The sequence below is a fragment of the Salmo salar genome, chromosome 04 (assembly GCF_965601325.2).
Source record: "Salmo salar chromosome 04, fSalSal1, whole genome shotgun sequence".
Classification (NCBI taxonomy): Eukaryota; Metazoa; Chordata; class Actinopteri; order Salmoniformes; family Salmonidae; genus Salmo; species Salmo salar.
In genome coordinates this window covers 1,139,117-1,159,907 of record NC_138294.1, presented here as the reverse complement: position 1 = coordinate 1,159,907, position 20,791 = coordinate 1,139,117, and the positions used below count along the sequence as shown (strand labels likewise).

The 20,791-nt window shown below is 42.5% G+C and overlaps 2 protein-coding genes across 3 annotated transcripts in view; one reads left to right on the top strand and one right to left on the bottom strand.

The window, feature by feature from the left end:
- The first annotated feature begins 5,279 nt into the window (after positions 1 to 5,279).
- On the top strand, positions 5,280 to 18,422 carry LOC106594075 (low density lipoprotein receptor-related protein associated protein 1). Of its 2 annotated transcripts, XM_045723071.2 has the most exons (10): positions 5,280 to 5,559; positions 6,157 to 6,301; positions 11,535 to 11,665; positions 11,999 to 12,119; positions 12,872 to 12,962; positions 13,195 to 13,259; positions 13,392 to 13,474; positions 13,563 to 13,613; positions 15,515 to 15,640; positions 16,723 to 18,422. In XM_045723071.2, the coding sequence occupies exons 1-10, from the start codon at positions 5,398 to 5,400 to the stop codon at positions 16,789 to 16,791; spliced, it is 1,044 nt and encodes a 347-aa protein (XP_045579027.2). In that variant the 5' UTR covers positions 5,280 to 5,397; the 3' UTR covers positions 16,792 to 18,422. The 2 variants fall into 2 exon arrangements, with proteins under 2 accessions (XP_045579027.2, XP_045579028.2); XM_045723072.2 differs by lacking the exon at positions 13,563 to 13,613.
- The window catches only part of LOC123742381 (protein Dok-7), a 65,904-nt gene continuing 62,608 nt past the window's right edge, over positions 17,496 to 20,791 (bottom strand). The window contains exon 11 of the mRNA XM_082973974.1: positions 17,496 to 20,166. Coding sequence (XP_082830100.1) covers positions 20,024 to 20,166 — 143 coding nt within the window. The 3' untranslated portion in view covers positions 17,496 to 20,023. The remainder of the gene's footprint in view (positions 20,167 to 20,791) is intronic.

Below are 20,791 nucleotides of genomic sequence, written 5' to 3'. Positions count from 1 at the left end.
ATTATAGTTAGAACAACCAGTACATCATCATGAATATCCTAATTATAGTTAGAGCAACCAGTACATCATCATGAATATCCTAATTATAGTTAGAGCAACCAGTACATCATCATGAATATCTTAATTATAGTTAGAGCAACCAGTACATCATCATGAATATCCTAATTATAGTTAGAGCAACCAGTACATCATCATGAATATCCTAATTATAGTTAGAGCAACCAGTACATCATCATGAATATCCTAATTATAGTTAGAGCAACCAGTACATCATCATGAATATCCTAATTATAGTTAGAGCAACCAGTACATCATCATGAATATCCTAATTATAGTTAGAGCAACCAGTACATCATCATGAATATCCTAATTATAGTTAGAGCAACCAGTACATCATCATGAATATCCTAATTATAGTTAGGTCAACCAGTACATGATCATGAATATCCTAATTATAGTTAGAGCAACCAGTACATCATCATGAATATCCTAATTATAGTTAGAACAACCAGTACATCATCATAAATATCCTAATTATAGTTAGAACAACCAGTACATCATCATGAATATCCTAATTATAGTTAGAGCAACCAGTACATCATCATGAATATCCTAATTATAGTTAGAGCAACCAGTACATCATCATGAATATCCTAATTATAGTTAGAGCAACCAGTACATCATCATGAATATCCTAATTATAGTTAGAGCAACCAGTACATCATCATGAATATCATAATTATAGTTAGGTCAACCAGTACATGATCATGAATATCCTAATTATAGTTAGAGCAACCAGTATATCATCATGAATATCCTAATTATAGTTAGAACAACCAGTACATCATCATGAATATCCTAATTATAGTTAGAACAACCAGTACATCATCATGAATATCCTAATTATAGTTAGAGCAACCAGTACATCATCATGAATATCCTAATTATAGTTAGAGCAACCAGTACATCATCATGAATATCCTAATTATAGTTAGAACAACCAGTACATCATCATGAATATCCTAATTATAGTTAGAACAACCAGTACATCATCATGAATATCCTAATTATAGTTAGAGCAACCAGTACATCATCATGAATATCCTAATTATAGTTAGAGCAACCAGTACATCATCATGAATATCCTAATTATAGTTAGAGCAACCAGAACATCATCATGAATATCCTAATTATAGTTAGGTCAACCAGTACATGATCATGAATATCCTAATTATAGTTAGAGCAACCAGTACATCATCATGAATATCCTAATTATAGTCAGAACAACCAGTACATCATCATGAATATCCTAATTATAGTTAGAGCAACCAGTACATCATCATGAATATCCTAATTATAGTTAGAGCAACCAGTACATCATCATGAATATCCTAATTATAGTTAGAGCAACCAGTACATCATCATGAATATCCTAATTATAGTTAGGTCAACCAGTACATGATCATGAATATCCTAATTATAGTTAGAGCAACCAGTACATCATCATGAATATCCTAATTATAGTTAGAACAACCAGTACATGATCATGAATATCCTAATTATAGTTAGAGCAACCAGTACATCATCATGAATATCCTAATTATAGTTAGAACAACCAGTACATCATCATGAATATCCTAATTATAGTTAGAACAACCAGTACATCATCATGAATATCCTAATTATAGTTAGGTCAACCAGTACATGATCATGAATATCCTAATTATAGTTAGAGCAACCAGTACATCATCATGAATATCCTAATTATAGTTAGAACAACCAGTACATCATCATGAATATCCTAATTATAGTTAGAACAACCAGTACATCATCATGAATATCCTAATTATAGTTAGAGCAACCAGTACATCATCATGAATATCCTAATTATAGTTAGAGCAACCAGTACATCATCATGAATATCCTAATTATAGTTAGAGCAACCAGTACATCATCATGAATATCCTAATTATAGTTAGAGCAACCAGTACATCATCATGAATATCCTAATTATAGTTAGAACAACCAGTACATCATCATGAATATCCTAATTATAGTTAGATCAACCAGTACATCATCATGAATATCCTAATTATAGTTAGAGCAACCAGTACATCATCATGAATATCCTAATTATAGTTAGAGCAACCAGTACATCATCATGAATATCCTAATTATAGTTAGAACAACCAGTACATCATCATGAATATCCTAATTATAGTTAGAGCAACCAGTACATCATCATGAATATCCTAATTATAGTTAGAGCAACCAGTACATCATCATGAATATCCTAATTATAGTTAGAGCAACCAGTACATCATCATGAATATCCTAATTATAGTTAGGTCAACCAGTACATGATCATGAATATCCTAATTATAGTTAGAGCAACCAGTACATCATCATGAATATCCTAATTATAGTTAGAACAACCAGTACATCATCATGAATATCCTAATTATAGTTAAAGCAACCAGTACATCATCATGAATATCCTAATTATAGTTAGAGCAACCAGTACATCATCATGAATATTCTAATTATAGTTAGAGCAACCAGTACATCATCATGAATATCCTAATTATAGTTAGGTCAACCAGTACATGATCATGAATATCCTAATTATAGTTAGAGCAACCAGTACATCATCATGAATATCCTAATTATAGTTAGAACAACCAGTACATCATCATGAATATCCTAATTATAGTTAGAACAACCAGTACATCATCATGAATATCCTAATTATAGTTAGGTCAACCAGTACATGATCATGAATATCCTAATTATAGTTAGAGCAACCAGTACATCATCATGAATATCCTAATTATAGTTAGAACAACCAGTACATCATCATGAATATCCTAATTATAGTTAGAGCAACCAGTACATCATCATGAATATCCTAATTATAGTTAGAGCAACCAGTACATCATCATGAATATCCTAATTATAGTTAGAGCAACCAGTACATCATCATGAATATCCTAATTATAGTTAGAGCAACCAGTACATCATCATGAATATCCTAATTATAGTTAGAACAACCAGTACATCATCATGAATATCCTAATTATAGTTAGATCAACCAGTACATCATCATGAATATCCTAATTATAGTTAGAGCAACCAGTACATCATCATGAATATCCTAATTATAGTTAGAGCAACCAGTACATCATCATGAATATTCTAATTATAGTTAGAGCAACCAGTACATCATCATGAATATCCTAATTATAGTTAGGTCAACCAGTACATGATCATGAATATCCTAATTATAGTTAGAGCAACCAGTACATCATCATGAATATCCTAATTATAGTTAGAACAACCAGTACATCATCATGAATATCCTAATTATAGTTAGAACAACCAGTACATCATCATGAATATCCTAATTATAGTTAGGTCAACCAGTACATGATCATGAATATCCTAATTATAGTTAGAGCAACCAGTACATCATCATGAATATCCTAATTATAGTTAGAACAACCAGTACATCATCATGAATATCCTAATTATAGTTAGAGCAACCAGTACATCATCATGAATATCCTAATTATAGTTAGAGCAACCAGTACATCATCATGAATATCCTAATTATAGTTAGAGCAACCAGTACATCATCATGAATATCCTAATTATAGTTAGAGCAACCAGTACATCATCATGAATATCCTAATTATAGTTAGAACAACCAGTACATCATCATGAATATCCTAATTATAGTTAGATCAACCAGTACATCATCATGAATATCCTAATTATAGTTAGAGCAACCAGTACATCATCATGAATATCCTAATTATAGTTAGAGCAACCAGTACATCATCATGAATATCCTAATTATAGTTAGAGCAACCAGTACATCATCATGAATATCCTAATTATAGTTAGAGCAACCAGTACATCATCATGCATATCCTAATTATAGTTAGAGCAACCAGTACATCATCATGAATATCCTAATTATAGTTAGAACAACCAGTACATCATCATGAATATCCTAATTATAGTTAGATCAACCAGTACATCATCATGAATATCCTAATTATAGTTAGAGCAACCAGTACATCATCATGAATATCCTAATTATAGTTAGAGCAACCAGTACATCATCATGAATATCCTAATTATAGTTAGAGCAACCAGTACATCATCATGAATATCCTAATTATAGTTAGAACAACCAGTACATCATCATGAATATCCTAATTATAGTTAGAGCAACCAGTACATCATCATGAATATCCTAATTATAGTTAGAGCAACCAGTACATCATCATGAATATCCTAACTATTAGGTCAGCCAATAGAGGCCAAGTCTAACTATAATTAGGTCAACCAATAGAGGCCAAGTCTTTGAGTTCATGCATCCTCCTAAGATGAAGAGGGACATATCATGATCAGAGGAAGGTGGTCAGGAAGGTATTTGATGAAGAGTCTAGTGTTGATCTTGTAGAGGGCTACTCTGGGAATCAGCCTGAGTCTTATAGCTACTGGACTTGTCCTCCTTACCCACTTGATGCCTCAGCAGCTCTGAGCACCAGAAAGTTCATCACACACAGTTCAGAGTAGTAGCCAGTCGTCCTCACTATGAGCCCTCTGCCTCAGCACTGCATTCCTCGACTGTATCTCCCATTCCTCTCACGCTTCAGGTGACTCCTCACTTGATGTTTTCAAAAGACCAGGAACAGGCAGCCAGGTGAAACAAGAAAAACTGGTACAGATGCATCATTCAAACAAAAATAATGAGCCAGCTATCAAGCTGCCAGTCCATCTGCAAATATTTCAAAACACTTACAAAAACACAAATAATTTCATATGTACATATTTACAGGATCTCTCTGCTTAGGCTTCTAGGGCGCCATGGCAACTACAGTACCAACATAGACAACTTTGTGTGTGTGTGTGTGTGTGTGTGTGTGTGTGTGCAGGCGTCAATCAATACCTAGTTTATTGAACTGAATGGTTAACACAACATTGGTGACTTATTACTACTTGAGTAGGCTGTTTCATGTGTGAAAGCTAGCCAACATTAAATTATGCCAGTGTGGCGTAAATTTGCTAAACCCAAAATCCCTTTCAATCCAACGCGTGGTTGATTCCTATTTGCTCAAAGGCTCCTACAGCCTCCGTTACTAGGAAACGATTACGTTGTGCATTGTGGGTATTGAAGTTTACAAACCGTTTCCCCAGTATTATAAACCAAGTATATAATTTATTCGAAAACTACACATCCCACAATGCAGTTCATCCAGGACGCGTCCGCCTCTTCTAAACACATGACTTGAAGTACTCGGGCTAGAAAGACAGACAGACGAACCGTAGCTCTGAAATTGCGTTTTATTTAAGATTTCTTCCATCTAATTTCCGGTACGGTGCAAAATGAAGTTCGGTTGTTTGTTCGCGGTGTTGTGTCTCGCAGTCGGGGCGATTGCAGGAAAGTATTCACGAGAAATGAACGACCAGAAACCGTCCATGGACGGCAAGAACACGGTGGAATTTAGGATAGCTAAACTCAACCAGGTGTGGGAGAAAGCCATCAGGGTAAGTCAAGTCATGCTATCTAGTTTAGCTTACTTAAATACTGAGATAGTCGAGAGTGAATTGTCTTCGTTACCGGGTCGTGTCTAGTCCTAGTGGAGTCCATGGGTTTTCCTAGTTAACTATCATTCTAACGTTAGATACGTTTTGTCTACACTTCCTTGGTCTATCCAACATTTGTTTAGCTAACTTAGCTTGCTAACAGTTACCTTACTTGCTTGGCATAGGTAGCTGAATCAGCTAACGTTAAGTAGTTAGAGATGGCTGAGGTCTGATTGAACCCGGGTACTTTAGGCACCGATTTCTCTCACAGACAGACACACACACTACACTTAATTAGTTCCAGTCTGATTTTATTTACCGCCCAACCCTCCCTCCTCCATCCTTACTTCCTATCCCTTTATCTCCATCCCTCTCTCTCATCATCCCTCCGTCCCCCAGTGCTCCAGTCTAACACCAGTCAATTCAATTTGCTTTATTGGCAATCTCTCTTTCTCCTCTCATCCTCTCTTCTTCTCTCTAGTTGCAGTTGTCCACAGTACACCAGTTTAACACCAGTCTCTCTCTTTCGCTCCATCCCTCTCTACTTCCTTCCTCTAGATGCAGTTACCCCCAGTGCGTCAGGCAGAGCTCCACAGTGATCTGAAGATCCAGGAGAAAGATGAGCTACAGTGGAAGAAGACTAAGGCAGACGGGATGGATGAGAATGGAGAGAGAGAGGCCAAGCTACGACGTGGCTTCAACGGTGAGAGAGAGAGAGAAAGGGATGGAGGGGGTTGGGTGGAGAGAGAGGTCAATCTACCAATGCAGCTTCAATGGTGAGAGAGAGGGATGGAGGAGGAGGGTGGATGGATGGATGGGGGGAGAGAGAGAGGGATGGAGGGAGAGCGATAGACATGGCTATAGAGGTAAAGAGAGGTAGAAGGAATGGAGGAGAATGGAGACGGAGAAGGACTAGACGGGAGAAGTGGTGTAAATAACACTACTTAAACTAGAGCTGCTTTATAAACAGTAGATTTCCTAGAGAGAGACAGAGCTGCTTTATAAACAGTAGATTTTCTAGAGAGAGACAGAGCTGCTTTATAAACAGTAGATTTCCTAGAGAGAGACAGAGCTGCTTTATAAACAGTAGATTTCCTAGAGAGAGACAGAGCTGCTTTATAAACAGTAGATTTCCTAGAGAGAGACAGAGCTGCTTTATAAACTGTAGGTTTTATAGAGAGGGACAGAGCTGCTTTATAAACAGTAGATTTCCTAGAGAGAGACAGAGCTGCTTTATAAACAGTAGATTTTCTAGAGAGGGACAGAGCTGCTTTATAAACAGTAGATTTCCTAGAGAGAGACAGAGCTGCTTTATAAACAGTAGATTTCCTAGAGAGAGACAGAGCTGCTTTATAAACAGTAGATTTCCTAGAGAGAGACAGAGCTGCTTTATAAACTGTAGATTTTATAGAGAGGGACAGAGCTGCTTTATAAACAGTAGATTTCCTAGAGAGAGACAGAGCTGCTTTATAAACAGTAGATTTTCTAGAGAGAGACAGAGCTGCTTTATAAACAGTAGCTTTTCTAGAGAGAGACAGAGCTGCTTTATAAACAGTAGCTTTTCTAGAGAGAGACAGAGCTGCTTTATAAACAGTAGATTTTCTAGAGAGGGACAGCTGCTTTATAAACAGTAGATTTTCTAGAGAGGGACAGCTGCTTTATAAACAGTAGATTTTCTAGAGAGAGCAGAGCTGCTTTATAAACAGTAGCTTTTCTAGAGAGCGCAGAGCTGCTTTATAAACAGTAGATTTTCTAGAGAGAGCAGAGCTGCTTTATAAACAGTCGATTTTCTAGAGAGGGACAGAGCTGCTGTATAAACAGTAGATTTTCTAGAGGGACAGAGCTGCTTTATAAACAGTAGCTTTTCTAGAGAGGGACAGAGCTGCTTTATAAACAGTAGCTTTTCTAGAGAGAGACAGAGCTGCTTTATAAACAGTAGATTTTCTAGAGAGAGACAGAGCTGCTTTATAAACAGTAGATTTTCTAGAGAGACAGAGCTGCTTTATAAACAGTAGATTTTCTAGAGAGGGACAGAGCTGCTTTATAAACAGTAGATTTTCTAGAGAGGGACAGAGCTGCTTTATAAACAGTAGATTTTCTAGAGAGAGCAGAGCTGCTTTATAAACAGTAGATTTTCTAGAGAGCGCAGAGCTGCTTTATAAACAGTAGATTTTCTAGAGAGAGACAGAGCTGCTTTATAAACAGTAGATTTTCTAGAGAGAGACAGAGCTGCTTTATAAACAGTAGATTTTCTAGAGAGAGACAGAGCTGCTTTATAAACAGTAGATTTCCTAGAGAGACAGAGCTGCTTTATAAACAGTAGATTTCCTAGAGAGAGACAGAGCTGCTTTATAAACAGTAGATTTTCTAGAGAGAGACAGAGCTGCTTTATAAACAGTAGATTTCCTAGAGAGAGACAGAGCTGCTTTATAAACAGTAGATTTTCTAGAGAGAGCAGAGCTGCTTTATAAACAGTAGATTTTCGAGAGAGAGCAGAGCTGCTTTAGGTTGCATCCCCAAGCTGACAAGGTAAAAATCTGTCGTTCTGCCCCTGAACAAGGCAGTTAACCCACCGTTCCTAGGCCGTCATTGAAAATAAGAATGTGTTCTTTAACTGACTTGCCTAGTTAAATAAAGGTTTTAAAAATATATATATAATAATAATAAAAAATATATAATAAAATCGGCAAATCGGTGGCCAAAAATACCGATTACCGATTGTTAAGAAAACTTGAAATCGGCCCTAATTAATCGGCCATTCCGATTAATCGGTCGACCTCTAGTGTAAAGGTCCTTAGGGAAGGTGTATGGCTTGTTATAGTGTCGTGGGGGTGGGAAGGGGAAGGTGTATGGCTTGTTATAGTGTCGTGGGGGTGTGAAGGGCCTTGGGGAAGGTGTATGGCTTGTTATCGTGTCGTGGGGGTGTGAAGGGGAAGGTGTATGGCTTGTTATCGTGTCGTGGGGGTGTGAAGGGGAAGGTGTATGGCTTGTTATCGTGTCGTGGGGGTGTGAAGGGGAAGGTGTATGGCTTGTTATCGTGTCGTGGGGGTGTGAAAGGGAAGGTGTATGGCTTGTTATCGTGTCGTGGGGGTGTGAAGGGCCTTGGGGAAGGTGTATGGCTTGTTATCGTGTCGTGGGGGTGTGAAGGGCCTTGGGGAAGGTGTATGGCTTGTTATCGTGTCGTGGGGGTGTGAAGGGGAAGGTGTATGGCTTGTTATCGTGTCGTGGGGGTGTGAAAGGGAAGGTGTATGGCTTGTTATCGTGTCGTGGGGGTGTGAAGGGCCTTGGGGAAGGTGTATGGCTTGTTATCGTGTCGTGGGGGTGTGAAGGGGAAGGTGTATGGCTTGTTATAGTGTCGTGGGGGTGGGAAGGGGAAGGTGTATGGCTTGTTATCGTGTCGTGGGGGTGTGAAGGGCCTTGGGGAAGGTGTATGGCTTGTTATCGTGTCGTGGGGGTGTGAAGGGGAAGGTGTATGGCTTGTTATCGTGTCGTGGGGGTGTGAAAGGGAAGGTGTATGGCTTGTTATAGTGTCGTGGGGGTGTGAAGGTCCTTGGGGAAGGTGAATGGCTTGTTATCGTGTCGTGGGGGTGTGAAGGGGAAGGTGTATGGCTTGTTATCGTGTCGTGGGGGTGTGAAGGGCCTTGGGGAAGGTGTATGGCTTGTTATCGTGTCGTGGGGGTGTGAAGGGGAAGGTGTATGGCTTGTTATCGTGTCGTGGGGGTGTGAAGGGGAAGGTGTATGGCTTGTTATCGTGTCGTGGGGGTGTGAAGGGGAAGGTGTATGGCTTGTTATCGTGTCGTGGGGGTGTGAAGGGGAAGGTGTATGGCTTGTTATCGTGTCGTGGGGGTGTGAAGGGCCTTGGGGAAGGTGTATGGCTTGTTATCGTGTCGTGGGGGTGTGAAGGGGAAGGTGTATGGCTTGTTATCGTGAAGGGGAAGGTGTATGGCTTGTTATCGTGTCGTGGGGGTGTGAAGGCCCTTGGGGAAGGGGTGCGTTGGACATAAGAACAGCCCTTAGCCGTGGTATATTCCCCATCTACCACACCCCCTCGGGCTTTATTGCTTAAGTATAAAATATTTTTTATAACTAAACCAAGATGGACCACAGCCTGTCGTTTCCAATGGGGGGTAAATTAATCATAGTGGGCAGAGCCAAGCACGAGCTAGCGAGATCCTATTGGCTCTTTCTAGCATGTATTTGCATATTTGTGTTAGGGAACGCCTACTCTGAAGTGCATATGTGCAATAACTAAATTCATCCTTAACTCCTTATAAACAACGCTATTAAAAATAAAAATAAACTTTAGCAATGGGTAAAGTCGACAAAACTTAGTCCACTCTGTTCGTAACAGATTGTAATTTTGGGAACAGAAAACTGTATTGAGATTAAATGTTTAATCGATGAGAAAATTAGCAGAATGTTGGCCAAAATCCACCTAGCTCCACCTTCTCCCACCGCCGGCCACTGGGCTTCCTCTCATCACCATATTTGGTAGTGAGTGGAACCGCCAACCAGATGCTTCACGTTTATACATCTGGCTCATTGTCCTATCTGGGATAGTATGGTTAACTGGCATCCATTTTGTGTCTCCCCCCCACCCCAGTGATCCTGGCTAAGTATGGGATGGATGGTATGGTTAACTGGCGTCCATTTTGTGTCTCCCCCCCACCCCAGTGATCCTGGCTAAGTATGGGATGGATAGTATGGTTAACTGGCGTCCATTTTGTGTCTCCCCCCCACCCCAGTGATCCTGGCTAAGTATGGGATGGATGGTATGGTTAACTGGTGTCCATTTTGTGTCTCCCCCCACCCCAGTGATCCTGGCTAAGTATGGGATGGATGGTATGGTTAAGTGGCGTCCATTTTGTGTCTCCCCCCACCCCAGTGATCCTGGCTAAGTATGGGATGGATGGTATGGTTAACTGGTGTCCATTTTGTGTCTCCCCCCACCCCAGTGATCCTGGCTAAGTATGGGATGGATGGTATGGTTAACTGGCGTCCATTTTGTGTCTCCCCCCCACCCCAGTGATCCTGGCTAAGTATGGGATGGATGGTATGGTTAACTGGCGTCCATTTTGTGTCTCCCCCCACCCCAGTGATCCTGGCTAAGTATGGGATGGATGGTATGGTTAACTGGCGTCCATTTTGTGTCTCCCACCACCCCAGTGATCCTGGCTAAGTATGGGATGGATGGTATGGTTAACTGGCGTCCATTTTGTGTCTCCCCCCACCCCAGTGATCCTGGCTAAGTATGGGATGGATGGTATGGTTAACTGGCGTCCATTTTGTGTCTCCCCCCACCCCAGTGATCCTGGCTAAGTATGGGATGGATGGTATGGTTAACTGGCGTCCATTTTGTGTCTCCCCCCACCCCAGTGATCCTGGCTAAGTATGGGATGGATGGTATGGTTAAGTGGCGTCCATTTTGTGTCTCCCCCCACCCCAGTGATCCTGGCTAAGTATGGGATGGATGGTATGGTTAAGTGGTGTCCATTTTGTGTCTCCCCCCACCCCAGTGATCCTGGCTAAGTATGGGATGGATGGTATGGTTAAGTGGCGTCCATTTTGTGTCTCCCCCCACCCCAGTGATCCTGGCTAAGTATGGGATGGATGGTATGGTTAACTGGCGTCCATTTTGTGTCTCCCCCCACCCCAGTGATCCTGGCTAAGTATGGGATGGATGGTATGGTTAAGTGGCGTCCATTTTGTGTCTCCCCCCACCCCAGTGATCCTGGCTAAGTATGGGATGGATGGTATGGTTAACTGGCGTCCATTTTGTGTCTCCCCCCACCCCAGTGATCCTGGCTAAGTATGGGATGGATGGTATGGTTAACTGGCGTCCATTTTGTGTCTCCCCCCACCCCAGTGATCCTGGCTAAGTATGGGATGGATGGTATGGTTAACTGGCGTCCATTTTGTGTCTCCCCCCACCCCAGTGATCCTGGCTAAGTATGGGATGGATGGGAAGAAGGACACCAGACCTCTAGAATCTAACAACCTGAAGGACCATGACATCAGAGAAGGAGACATGTTTGATGACCCCAGACTGGACAAACTGTGGAATAAGGTGAGAGAGGAACGGGGTGGGGGGAGGGCTCTTGTTCTCTGACCTTACCAGTCATTTCCTTTCAAATCAGTGATCAGAAATATGGCCACGCCTCCACCAACCCAATGCTTTTAGATTAGTGGGAAGTAGGGAACGAGTGAACACTTCAGTAGAAAGGTGATATGATTGGGACGCACGGCCAGTTTCAATATAACAGCGTCCATTTTGGGGCTACTTGTCCTCAGTTTCTCTCCCTCTATGGCTTTCACCCCAGTTTACTACCCAAGAAGTCATTTTGGGGCTACTTGTCCTCATTCCTCCTACTAACAGTGTAATGGAAATGTTTCCCTACAGGCTAAGACTTCTGGTAAGTTTTCAGAGGAGGAAATGCAGAGTCTGAAGAGGGAGTTTCAACACCACAAGGACAAGATCAGCGAGTATAACATCGTCATGGATACCGTCAGCCGCACAGAGGGTGAGAGGACTTTCTACGCTCGTTCTTGTTCTTCTCTTTTGTCTGTCATTCTGCCTCTTCTCTCGCTCTCTCTCTTCTCTGCTCTTCTCTCCTCCTTTCCTCTCCACTAATGATTGCCAGTGTTTAGCCCAGTGTTTAGCCCAGTGTTTAGCCCAGTGTTTAGCCCAGTGTTTAGCCCAGTGTTTAGCCCAGTGTTTAGCCCAGTGTTTAGCCCAGTGTTTAGCCCAGTGTTTAGCCCAGTGTTTAGCCCAGTGTTTAGCCCAGTGTTTGGCCCAGTGTTTGGCCCAGTGTTTGGCCCAGTGTTTGGCCCAGTGTTTGGCCCAGTGTTGGCCCAGTGTTGGCCCAGTGTTGGCCCAGTGTTTAGCCCAGTGTTTAGCCCAGTGTTTAGCCCAGTGTTTAGCCCAGTGTTTAGCCCAGTGTTGGCCCAGTGTTTAGCCCAGTGATGAAGTGTCACTTGGTTTAGGTTAAATTATAATGTAGTTGTTTGACTGCTGGTGATTGTGTGAAATATTCCTGTTGGTTTTGTTGACAGCTGCTTTATTGAGGGACGTTAGTAGTTTCAGTGATTGTGATGTAGAGGTTTTAACCATCTTAGTTGAATCACTGACAGTAAGACACTGGATAACAGTGTTGTCTGTCTTCTCCCTCATCCAATCCCGTCCTTCCCTCCCTCCTCATCCGTCCCTCTCTCCTCCAATCCCGTCCTTCTCTCCCTCCTCATCCGTCCCTCATCCGTCCCTCTCCCTCTATAGAGATCCATAAGAATGTGATCTCTCCATTAGAAGGGGAAGTTAAAGAACATGTCCTGCATCAGAAACACACCGACCTGAAGGACAAGATGAGGTGTGTATTAACGGTGTGTGTGTGTGTGTGTGCTTTAACGGTGTGTGTGTGTGCTTTAGCGGTGTGTGTGTGTGTGTGCTTTAACGGTGTGTGTGTGTGCTTTAGCGGTGTGTGTGTGTGTGTGCTTTAACGGTGTGTGTGTGTGTGCTTTAACGGTGTGTGTGTGTGTGCTTTAACGGTGTGTGTGTGCTTTAACGGTGTGTGTGTGCTTTAATGGTGTGTGTGCTTGTAGGGATCTGAACCAGGGCTTCGAACGCCTGAGGAAACTCAGCCACGAGGGCTTCAGCGAGGACAGTGGTGAGTGGTATATATACACACACACACACACACACACACACACACACACACACACACACACACACACACACACACACACACACACACACTGTTGAGTGTGACTAGTTGTGCTGTTCCCTCCGTCCTCTCCAGAGTTTAAGGAGCCCAGGGTGATAGAGCTGTGGGAGATGGCACAGAGAGCCAACCTGACTGGAGATGAACTGGACTCCCTCAAGGTCTGTGTGCTTTCCATATCTGTTTTAAAGTCAGCACTTTTCACAATCTGGACCATAATGTTCTGTCCGGTTGTGTGTGTGTGATCAGGAGGAACTGAAGCACTTTGAGACCAAGGTAGAGAAGCACAGCCACTACCAGGTAACCTATCAATTATTAATCAGTCAATCAACATGATCTGATTAGTGGAAAGTCTGTTTAATGATGTTATACTCAGTCTATATACAGTGAATTCAGGAAGTATTCAGACCCCTTGACTTATTCCACGGTTTGTTACATTACAGCTTTATTCTAAAATTGATTACATTGTTTTTTCCCCTCATCAATTTACACACAATACCCCATAATGACATCACAATACCCCATAATGACATCACAATACCCCATAATGACATCACAATACCCCATAATGACATCACAATACCCCATAATGGCATCACAATACCCCATAATGACATCACAATACCCCATAATGACAAAGCAAAAACAGGTTAAAAAAACCTCATACATTTCTCTGCAGATCCTCTCAAGCTCTGTTAGGTTGGACGGGGAGCGTCGCTGCACAACTATTTCCAGGTCTCTCCAGAGATGTTCAATCGGGTTCAAGTCCGGGCTCTGGCTGGGCCACTCATTCAGAGACTTGTCCCGAAGCCAGTCCTGCGTTGTCTTGGCTGTGTGTTTAGGGTCGTTGTCCTGTTGGAAGGTGAACCTTCTCCCCAGTCTGAGGTCCTGAATGCTCTGGAGCAGGTTTTCATCAAGGATCTCTCTGTACTTTACTCCGTTCATCTTTCCCTCAATCCTGACTAGTTTCCTAGTTCCTGTCACTGAAAAACATCCCCACAGCATGATGCTGCCACCACCATGCTTCACTGTAGGGATCGTGCCAGGTTTCCTCCAGACTTGTTTCTCATGGTCTGAGAGTCTTTAGGTGCCTTTTGGTAAACTCCAAGCGGGCTGTCATGTGCCTTTTACTGAGGAGTGGCATCCGTCTGGCCACTCTACCATAAAGGCCTGATTGGTGGAGTGCTGCAGAGATGGTTGTCCTTCTGGAAGGTTCTCCCATCTCCACAGAGGAACTCTGTAGCTCTGTCAGAGTGACCATCGGGTTCTTGGTCACCTCGCTGACCAAGGTCCTTCTCCCCCGATTTCTCAGTTTGGCCGGGCAACCAGCTCTAGGAAGAGTATTGGTGGTTCCAAACTTCTTCCATTTCAGAAGGATGGAGGCCACTGTGTTCTTGAGGACCCTCAATGCTGCAGAATTGTTTTGGGACCCTTCCCCAGATCTGTGCCTCGACACAATCCTGTCTCAGAGCTTTTCTCTGACACACACTGTCAACTGAGGGACCATATATAGACAGGTGTGAGCCTTTCCAAATCATGTCCAACATCTCAAGGATGATCATTGGAAACAGGATGCACTTGAGCTAAATTTCAAGTCTCATAGCAAAGGGTCTGAATACTTATGTAAATAATGTATTTCATTTTTATTTTTTTCGTGTGTGTACATTTGCAAAGATTGATGAATTTGTTACTTAATTGATTTTAGAATAAGGCTGTAACGTAACAACGTGGAAAAGTGAAGGTGTGAATACTTCCTGAAGACAGTCTTTTATTCACTTCGCTCGCTTCCTTGATGTCCCAGATGGACCCTTACGCCCTAGGCACTTAGAGATCTGAGAGGGTTTGACAGGTGTAAGCAATATGGTGCTTCCACCAAGCAAGTGCCTAGGGCATAGGGTCCATTTTTGCATTGGACAACTCACTTTCTCCTCCCTCTCTCTCTCTCTCCCTCTCTCTCTCCTTCCTGCTTCTCTCTCCCTCTCCTGCTCCTCTGGCCCTCTTCTCTCTCTCTCTCTCTCTCTCTCTCTCTCTCTCCTTCCTGCTTCTCTCTCTCTCTCTCTCTCCTTCCTGCTTCTCTCTCTCTCTCTCTCTCCTTCCTGCTTCTCTCTCTCTCTCTCTCTCCTTCCTGCTCCTCTGGCTTTCTCCCCCCTGCCCCCCTCTCCTGCTCCTCTCTCCCCCCTGCTCCTCTCTCCCCCTCTCAGGAGCAGTTGGAGTTATCCCACCAGAAGCTGAGACATGTTGAAGCTCTAGGAGACAACGACCACATCCTGAGAAACCAGGAGAGATACAATAACCTGGCAGAGAAGACCAGAGAGATGGGGTACAAGGTAGGAGAGATACAATAACCTGTCAGAGAAGACCAGAGAGATGGGGTACAAGGTAGGAGAGATACAATAACCTGGCAGAGAAGACCAGAGAGATGGGGTACAAGGTAGGAGAGATACAATAACCTGGCAGAGAAGACCAGAGAGATGGGGTACAAGGTAGGAGAGATACAATAACCTGGCAGAGAAAACCAGAGAGATGGGGTACAAGGTAGGAGAGATACAATAACCTGGCAGAGAGATGGGGTACAAGGTAGGAGAGATACAATAACCTGGCAGAGAGATGGGGTACAAGGTAGGAGAGATACAATAACCTGGCAGAGAGATGGGGTACAAGGTAGGAGAGATACAATAACCTGGCAGAGAGATGGGGTACAAGGTAGGAGAGATACAATAACCTGGCAGAGAGATGGGGTACAAGGTAGGAGAGATACAATAACCTGGCAGAGAGATGGGGTACAAGGTAGGAGAGATACAATAACCTGGCAGAGAGATGGGGTACAAGGTAGGAGAGATACAATAACCTGGCAGAGAGATGGGGTACAAGGTAGGAGAGATACAATAACCTGGCAGAGAGATGGGGTACAAGGTAGGAGAGATACAATAACCTGGCAGAGAGATGGGGTACAAGGTAGGAGAGATACAATAACCTGGCAGAGAGATGGGGTACAAGGTAGGAGAGATACAATAACCTGGCAGAGAGATGGGGTACAAGGTAGGAGAGATACAATAACCTGGCAGAGAGATGGGGTACAAGGTAGGAGAGATACAATAACCTGGCAGAGAAGACCAGAGAGATGGGGTACAAGGTAGGAGAGATACCATAACCTGGCAGAGAGATGGGGTACAAGGTAGGAGAGAGACAATAACCTGTCAGAGAGATGGGGTACAAGGTAGGAAGTCAGGTCGCATTTTACATCTTGACAGAGATGGAGTACTTTAAGACTTTCACGTTTCATGGACTTTTTAAAGTGCACTTCACTCCTGGTCTACAACAGAAGGAAAACGGGGATGTTTTAGGAAAGAAATGTGTGTAACGTCTCTCTCTCTCTCTCTCTCTCTCTCTCTCTCTCTCTCTCTCTCAGATGAAGAAGCACATGCAGGATTTAACCAGTAAGATCTCTCGTAAAGGACTGAACCGTAACGAACTGTAACAGACTCCTCAGACGTGGCTCTGGGGGTGACAACAGAAGGCTGGGTGTTTTCTACATTCACACTGGTTTTCCTCAACAACAAAGGAAGTCTGCTTCATGCTTTCTTGCCACAGTGCTTCATAGTGTGGCGACGCTGGTGTCATGACAACCCTACGATGAACTGCTAATCTGCCTGTCTACACACACACACACACACTCTCTCTCTTTTAACACACACACACACACATATTTTAACACACACACACACACACACACAACCTCCGTCCACATTGCTCTTTTGTAGACCACTTTAAAGAAATCAGTGTTTTTCCATGTAAATCTCATTTGTGATTATGTTCCATTTTAATAATGATGAGCCTGCTTCTATCTCAAACGGCACCCTATTCCCTACATAGTGCACTACTTTTGACCAAGGCCCTATGGAAATAGTGTACTGTGTAGGGAATAGGGTGCCATTTGGGAAGGAATGTGTTTTTCAGTGCCCTGGGTGCTGCTACTGGGAATGTGTAAATATGTGTATATGCCTATTGTAGGTACATCTGATTATGTCAGTGTACCAAATGGTACCCTATTCCCTACATAGTGCACTACTTTTGACCAAGGCCCTATGATTATGTCAGTGTACCAAATGGTACCCTATTCCTTTTTGACCAGAACCTCATATGTTCTTATTCAAACACTTAATAATGTCAGTTTTATTATGAAAGTAAGTGAGACAACCACATATTACCACCATTAAAACCTTCTAGGGAAAATAGCTGCTAACAGCAAGACTGCATCACCATAGTAACACATGGTATCATTGGATTTGACTACATCACCATAGTAACACACAATATCAATGGTATTTAAACAATACTGGTAGCTTGATATCAGCAAATCTAAAGAACTCCTCTGTGACCTTTTGGCCTCATGGTGAAATCCCTGAGCGGTTTCCATCCTCCCTGGCAACTCGGTTAGGAAGGACGCCTGAATCTTTGTAGTGACTGGGTGTATTGATATTCAATGTCTGCTTTTAGTTTTTATTCATCAACCAATAGGTGCCCTTCTTGGCGAGGTTATTGTTAAACCTCCCTGGTCTTTGTGGTTGAAATTCACTGCTCGATTTGAAGGACCTTACAATTATCTGTATGTGTGGGGTTACAGTGATGAGGCAGTCATTCAACAATCCTGTTGAACACTATTCTTGCAGACAAAGTGAGTCCATGTAACTGATGTGATTTAAGTACATATTTACTACTGCACTTAATTAGGCTTGCCATAACAATGGGGTTGAATTCTTGACTCAAGACATTTCAGCTTTTCATTTTTTTTATTTATTTGTAAAAAATGTTTTTATCTAAAAACAACTTTGACATGATGGTGTGTAGGCCAGTGGAACAAATCTCATTTAAATTCAAGCTGTAACACAAGCCACTGTATAAACCCAATCAGAATGTAATTGATTGGAGAGTTACTGAGAGAACGAGTCATGATTGTAATCGATGTTAACAGTCTTTCAACCATGAATACACAGTGTGTTATTGGCCCATGTGGGCAGGGCATCCTGAAGATGCAAAACACTGTAATAACAAAAATGAATCAAATGTAGATTGAACAAATTTCAAAAAGTAATAAAACATTTTCTCCCATTTTCTCGCCATCTGGATATTTTGTAGAAATTGGTATACAATGAGCATAACAAAATTTAACAGAATTACAGAAAACTGAAATAACACATATGGAATTATGTAGTAACCAAAAAAGTGTCAAACAAATCAAAATATATTTTATATTATTTGAGATTCTTAAAAGTAGCCACCCTTTGCCTTGATGACAGCTTTGCACTCTTGGTATTCTCTCAACCAGCTTCATGGGGTAGTCACCTGGAATGCATTTCAATTAACAGGTGTGCCTTGTTAAAAGTTCATTTGTGGAATTTCTATCCTTCTGAAAGCATTTCAGCCAATCAGTTGTGTTGTGACAAGGTAGGGGTGGTATACAGAAGATGGCCCTATTTGGTAAAAGACCAAGTCCAAATTATGGCAAAAACAGCTCAAATAAGCAAAGAGAAATGACAGTCCATCATTACTTTGAAACTTTCTTCAAGTGCAGTAGCAAAAACCATCAAGCGCTATGATGAAACTGGCTCTCATGAGGACCGCCACAGGAAAGGAAGACCCAGAGTTACCTCTGCTGCAGAGGATAAGTTCATTAGAGTTACCAGCCTCAGACTGCAGCCCAAATAAATGCTTCATAGAGTTCAAGTAACAGACACATCTTAACTGCATGAATCAGGCCTTCATGGTGAAATTGCTGCAAAGAAACCACTATTAAAAGAACACCAATAAGGAGAAGAGACTTGCTTGGGACAAGAAACACGAGCAATGGACATTAGACCAGTGGAAATCGGTCCTTTGGTATGATGAGTCCAAATTTGAGAATTTTTGTTCCAACTGCTGTGTCTTTGTGAGACGCAGAGTAGGTAAATGGATGATCTCTGCATGTGTGGTTCCCACCGTGAAGCATGGAGGAGGAGGTGTGATGGTGCTTTGCTGGTGACACTGATTTATTTAGAATTCAAGGCACACTTAACCAGCATGGCCTCCACAGCATTCTACAGCGATACACCATCCTCTCTGGTTTGCACTTAGTGGGACTATCATTTGTTTTTCAACAGGACAATGACCCAACACACCTCCAGGCTGTGTAAGGGCTATTTGACCAAGAAGGAGAGTGATGGAGTGCTGCATCAGATGACCTGGCCTCCACAATCACCCGAACTCAACCCAATTGAGGTGGTTTGGGATGAGTTGGACCGCAGAGTGAAGGAAAAGCAGCCAACAAGTGCTCAGCATATGTGGGAACTCCTTCACGACTGTTGGAAAAGCATTCCAGGTGACTCTGGTTGAGAGAATGCCAAGAGTTTGCAAAGCTGTCATCAAGGCAAAGGGTGGCTAAATATAATACAAGTTAATAAATAATCTCTTGGCAAACAAAGCAGTTACTATTTACAAGAAAACACTCAAATAATTTCAGGTAGATGTGTGAGCGAGAGAGAGCGAGAGACACTGCAGGGTGCCTCTCCTTTACATCCTGTCTCCCCTGGGCGAGTTCTCCTCCAGCCTGTCCTCTCTCCCCTGGGCGTGTTCTCCTCCAGCTCCATCAGCCTATCCTCTCTCCCCTGGGTGTGTTCTGCTCCAGCTCCATCAGCCTATCCTCTCTCCCCTGGGCGTGTTCTGCTCCAGCTCCATCAGCCTATCCTCTCTCCCCTGGGCGTGTTCTCCTCCAGCTCCATCAGCCTGTCCTCTCTCCTCTGGGCGTGTTCTGCTCCTACTCTCTGAGCTGTCTCTGAAGCTGTGATGTCTATGTGGGCGTATGTGGTGGAGCCCCCTACTGGACAGGAAGACCAACAACAACCAGTGACTACACCATCATGGTCTTCTACTAGAACATAAAAACAGTCTCCTGATCATCCTGCCTTCTCCTGAAGTGTTTGTCTTGCACACTTTGCTTATAACAAACCTTAATACATGACGGGTAGTGTGCGAGTGCACACTTTGCTTATAACAAACCTTAATCCATGACGGGTAGTGTGCGAGTGTACACTTTGCTTATAACAAACCTTAATACATGACGGGTAGTGTGCGAGTGCACACTTTGCTTATAACAAACCTTAATACATGACGGGTAGTGTGCGAGTGTACACTTTGCTTATAACAAACCTTAATCCATGACGGGTAGTGTGCGAGTGTACACTTTGCTTATAACAAACCTTAATCCATGACGGGTAGTGTGCGAGTGTACACTTTGCTTATAACAAACCTTAATCCATAACGGGTAGTGTGCGAGTGTACACTTTGCTTATAACAAACCTTAATCCATGACGGGTAGTGTGCGAGTGTACACTTTGCTTATAACAAACCTTAATCCATGACGGGTAGTGTGCGAGTGTACACTTTGCTTATAACAAACCTTAATCCATGACGGGTAGTGTGCGAGTGTACACTTTGCTTATAAC

Coding starts and splice junctions, on each gene's coding strand:
- LOC106594075 (XM_045723071.2), top strand. CDS start 5,398: ATGAAGTTCGGTTGTTTGTTCGCGGTGTTGTGTCTCGCAGTCGGGGCG. Junction 12,120..12,871: donor TACCGTCAGCCGCACAGAGG/GTGAGAGGACTT, acceptor CTCCCTCTATAG/AGATCCATAAGAATGTGATC. Junction 13,260..13,391: donor GGGCTTCAGCGAGGACAGTG/GTGAGTGGTATA, acceptor CGTCCTCTCCAG/AGTTTAAGGAGCCCAGGGTG.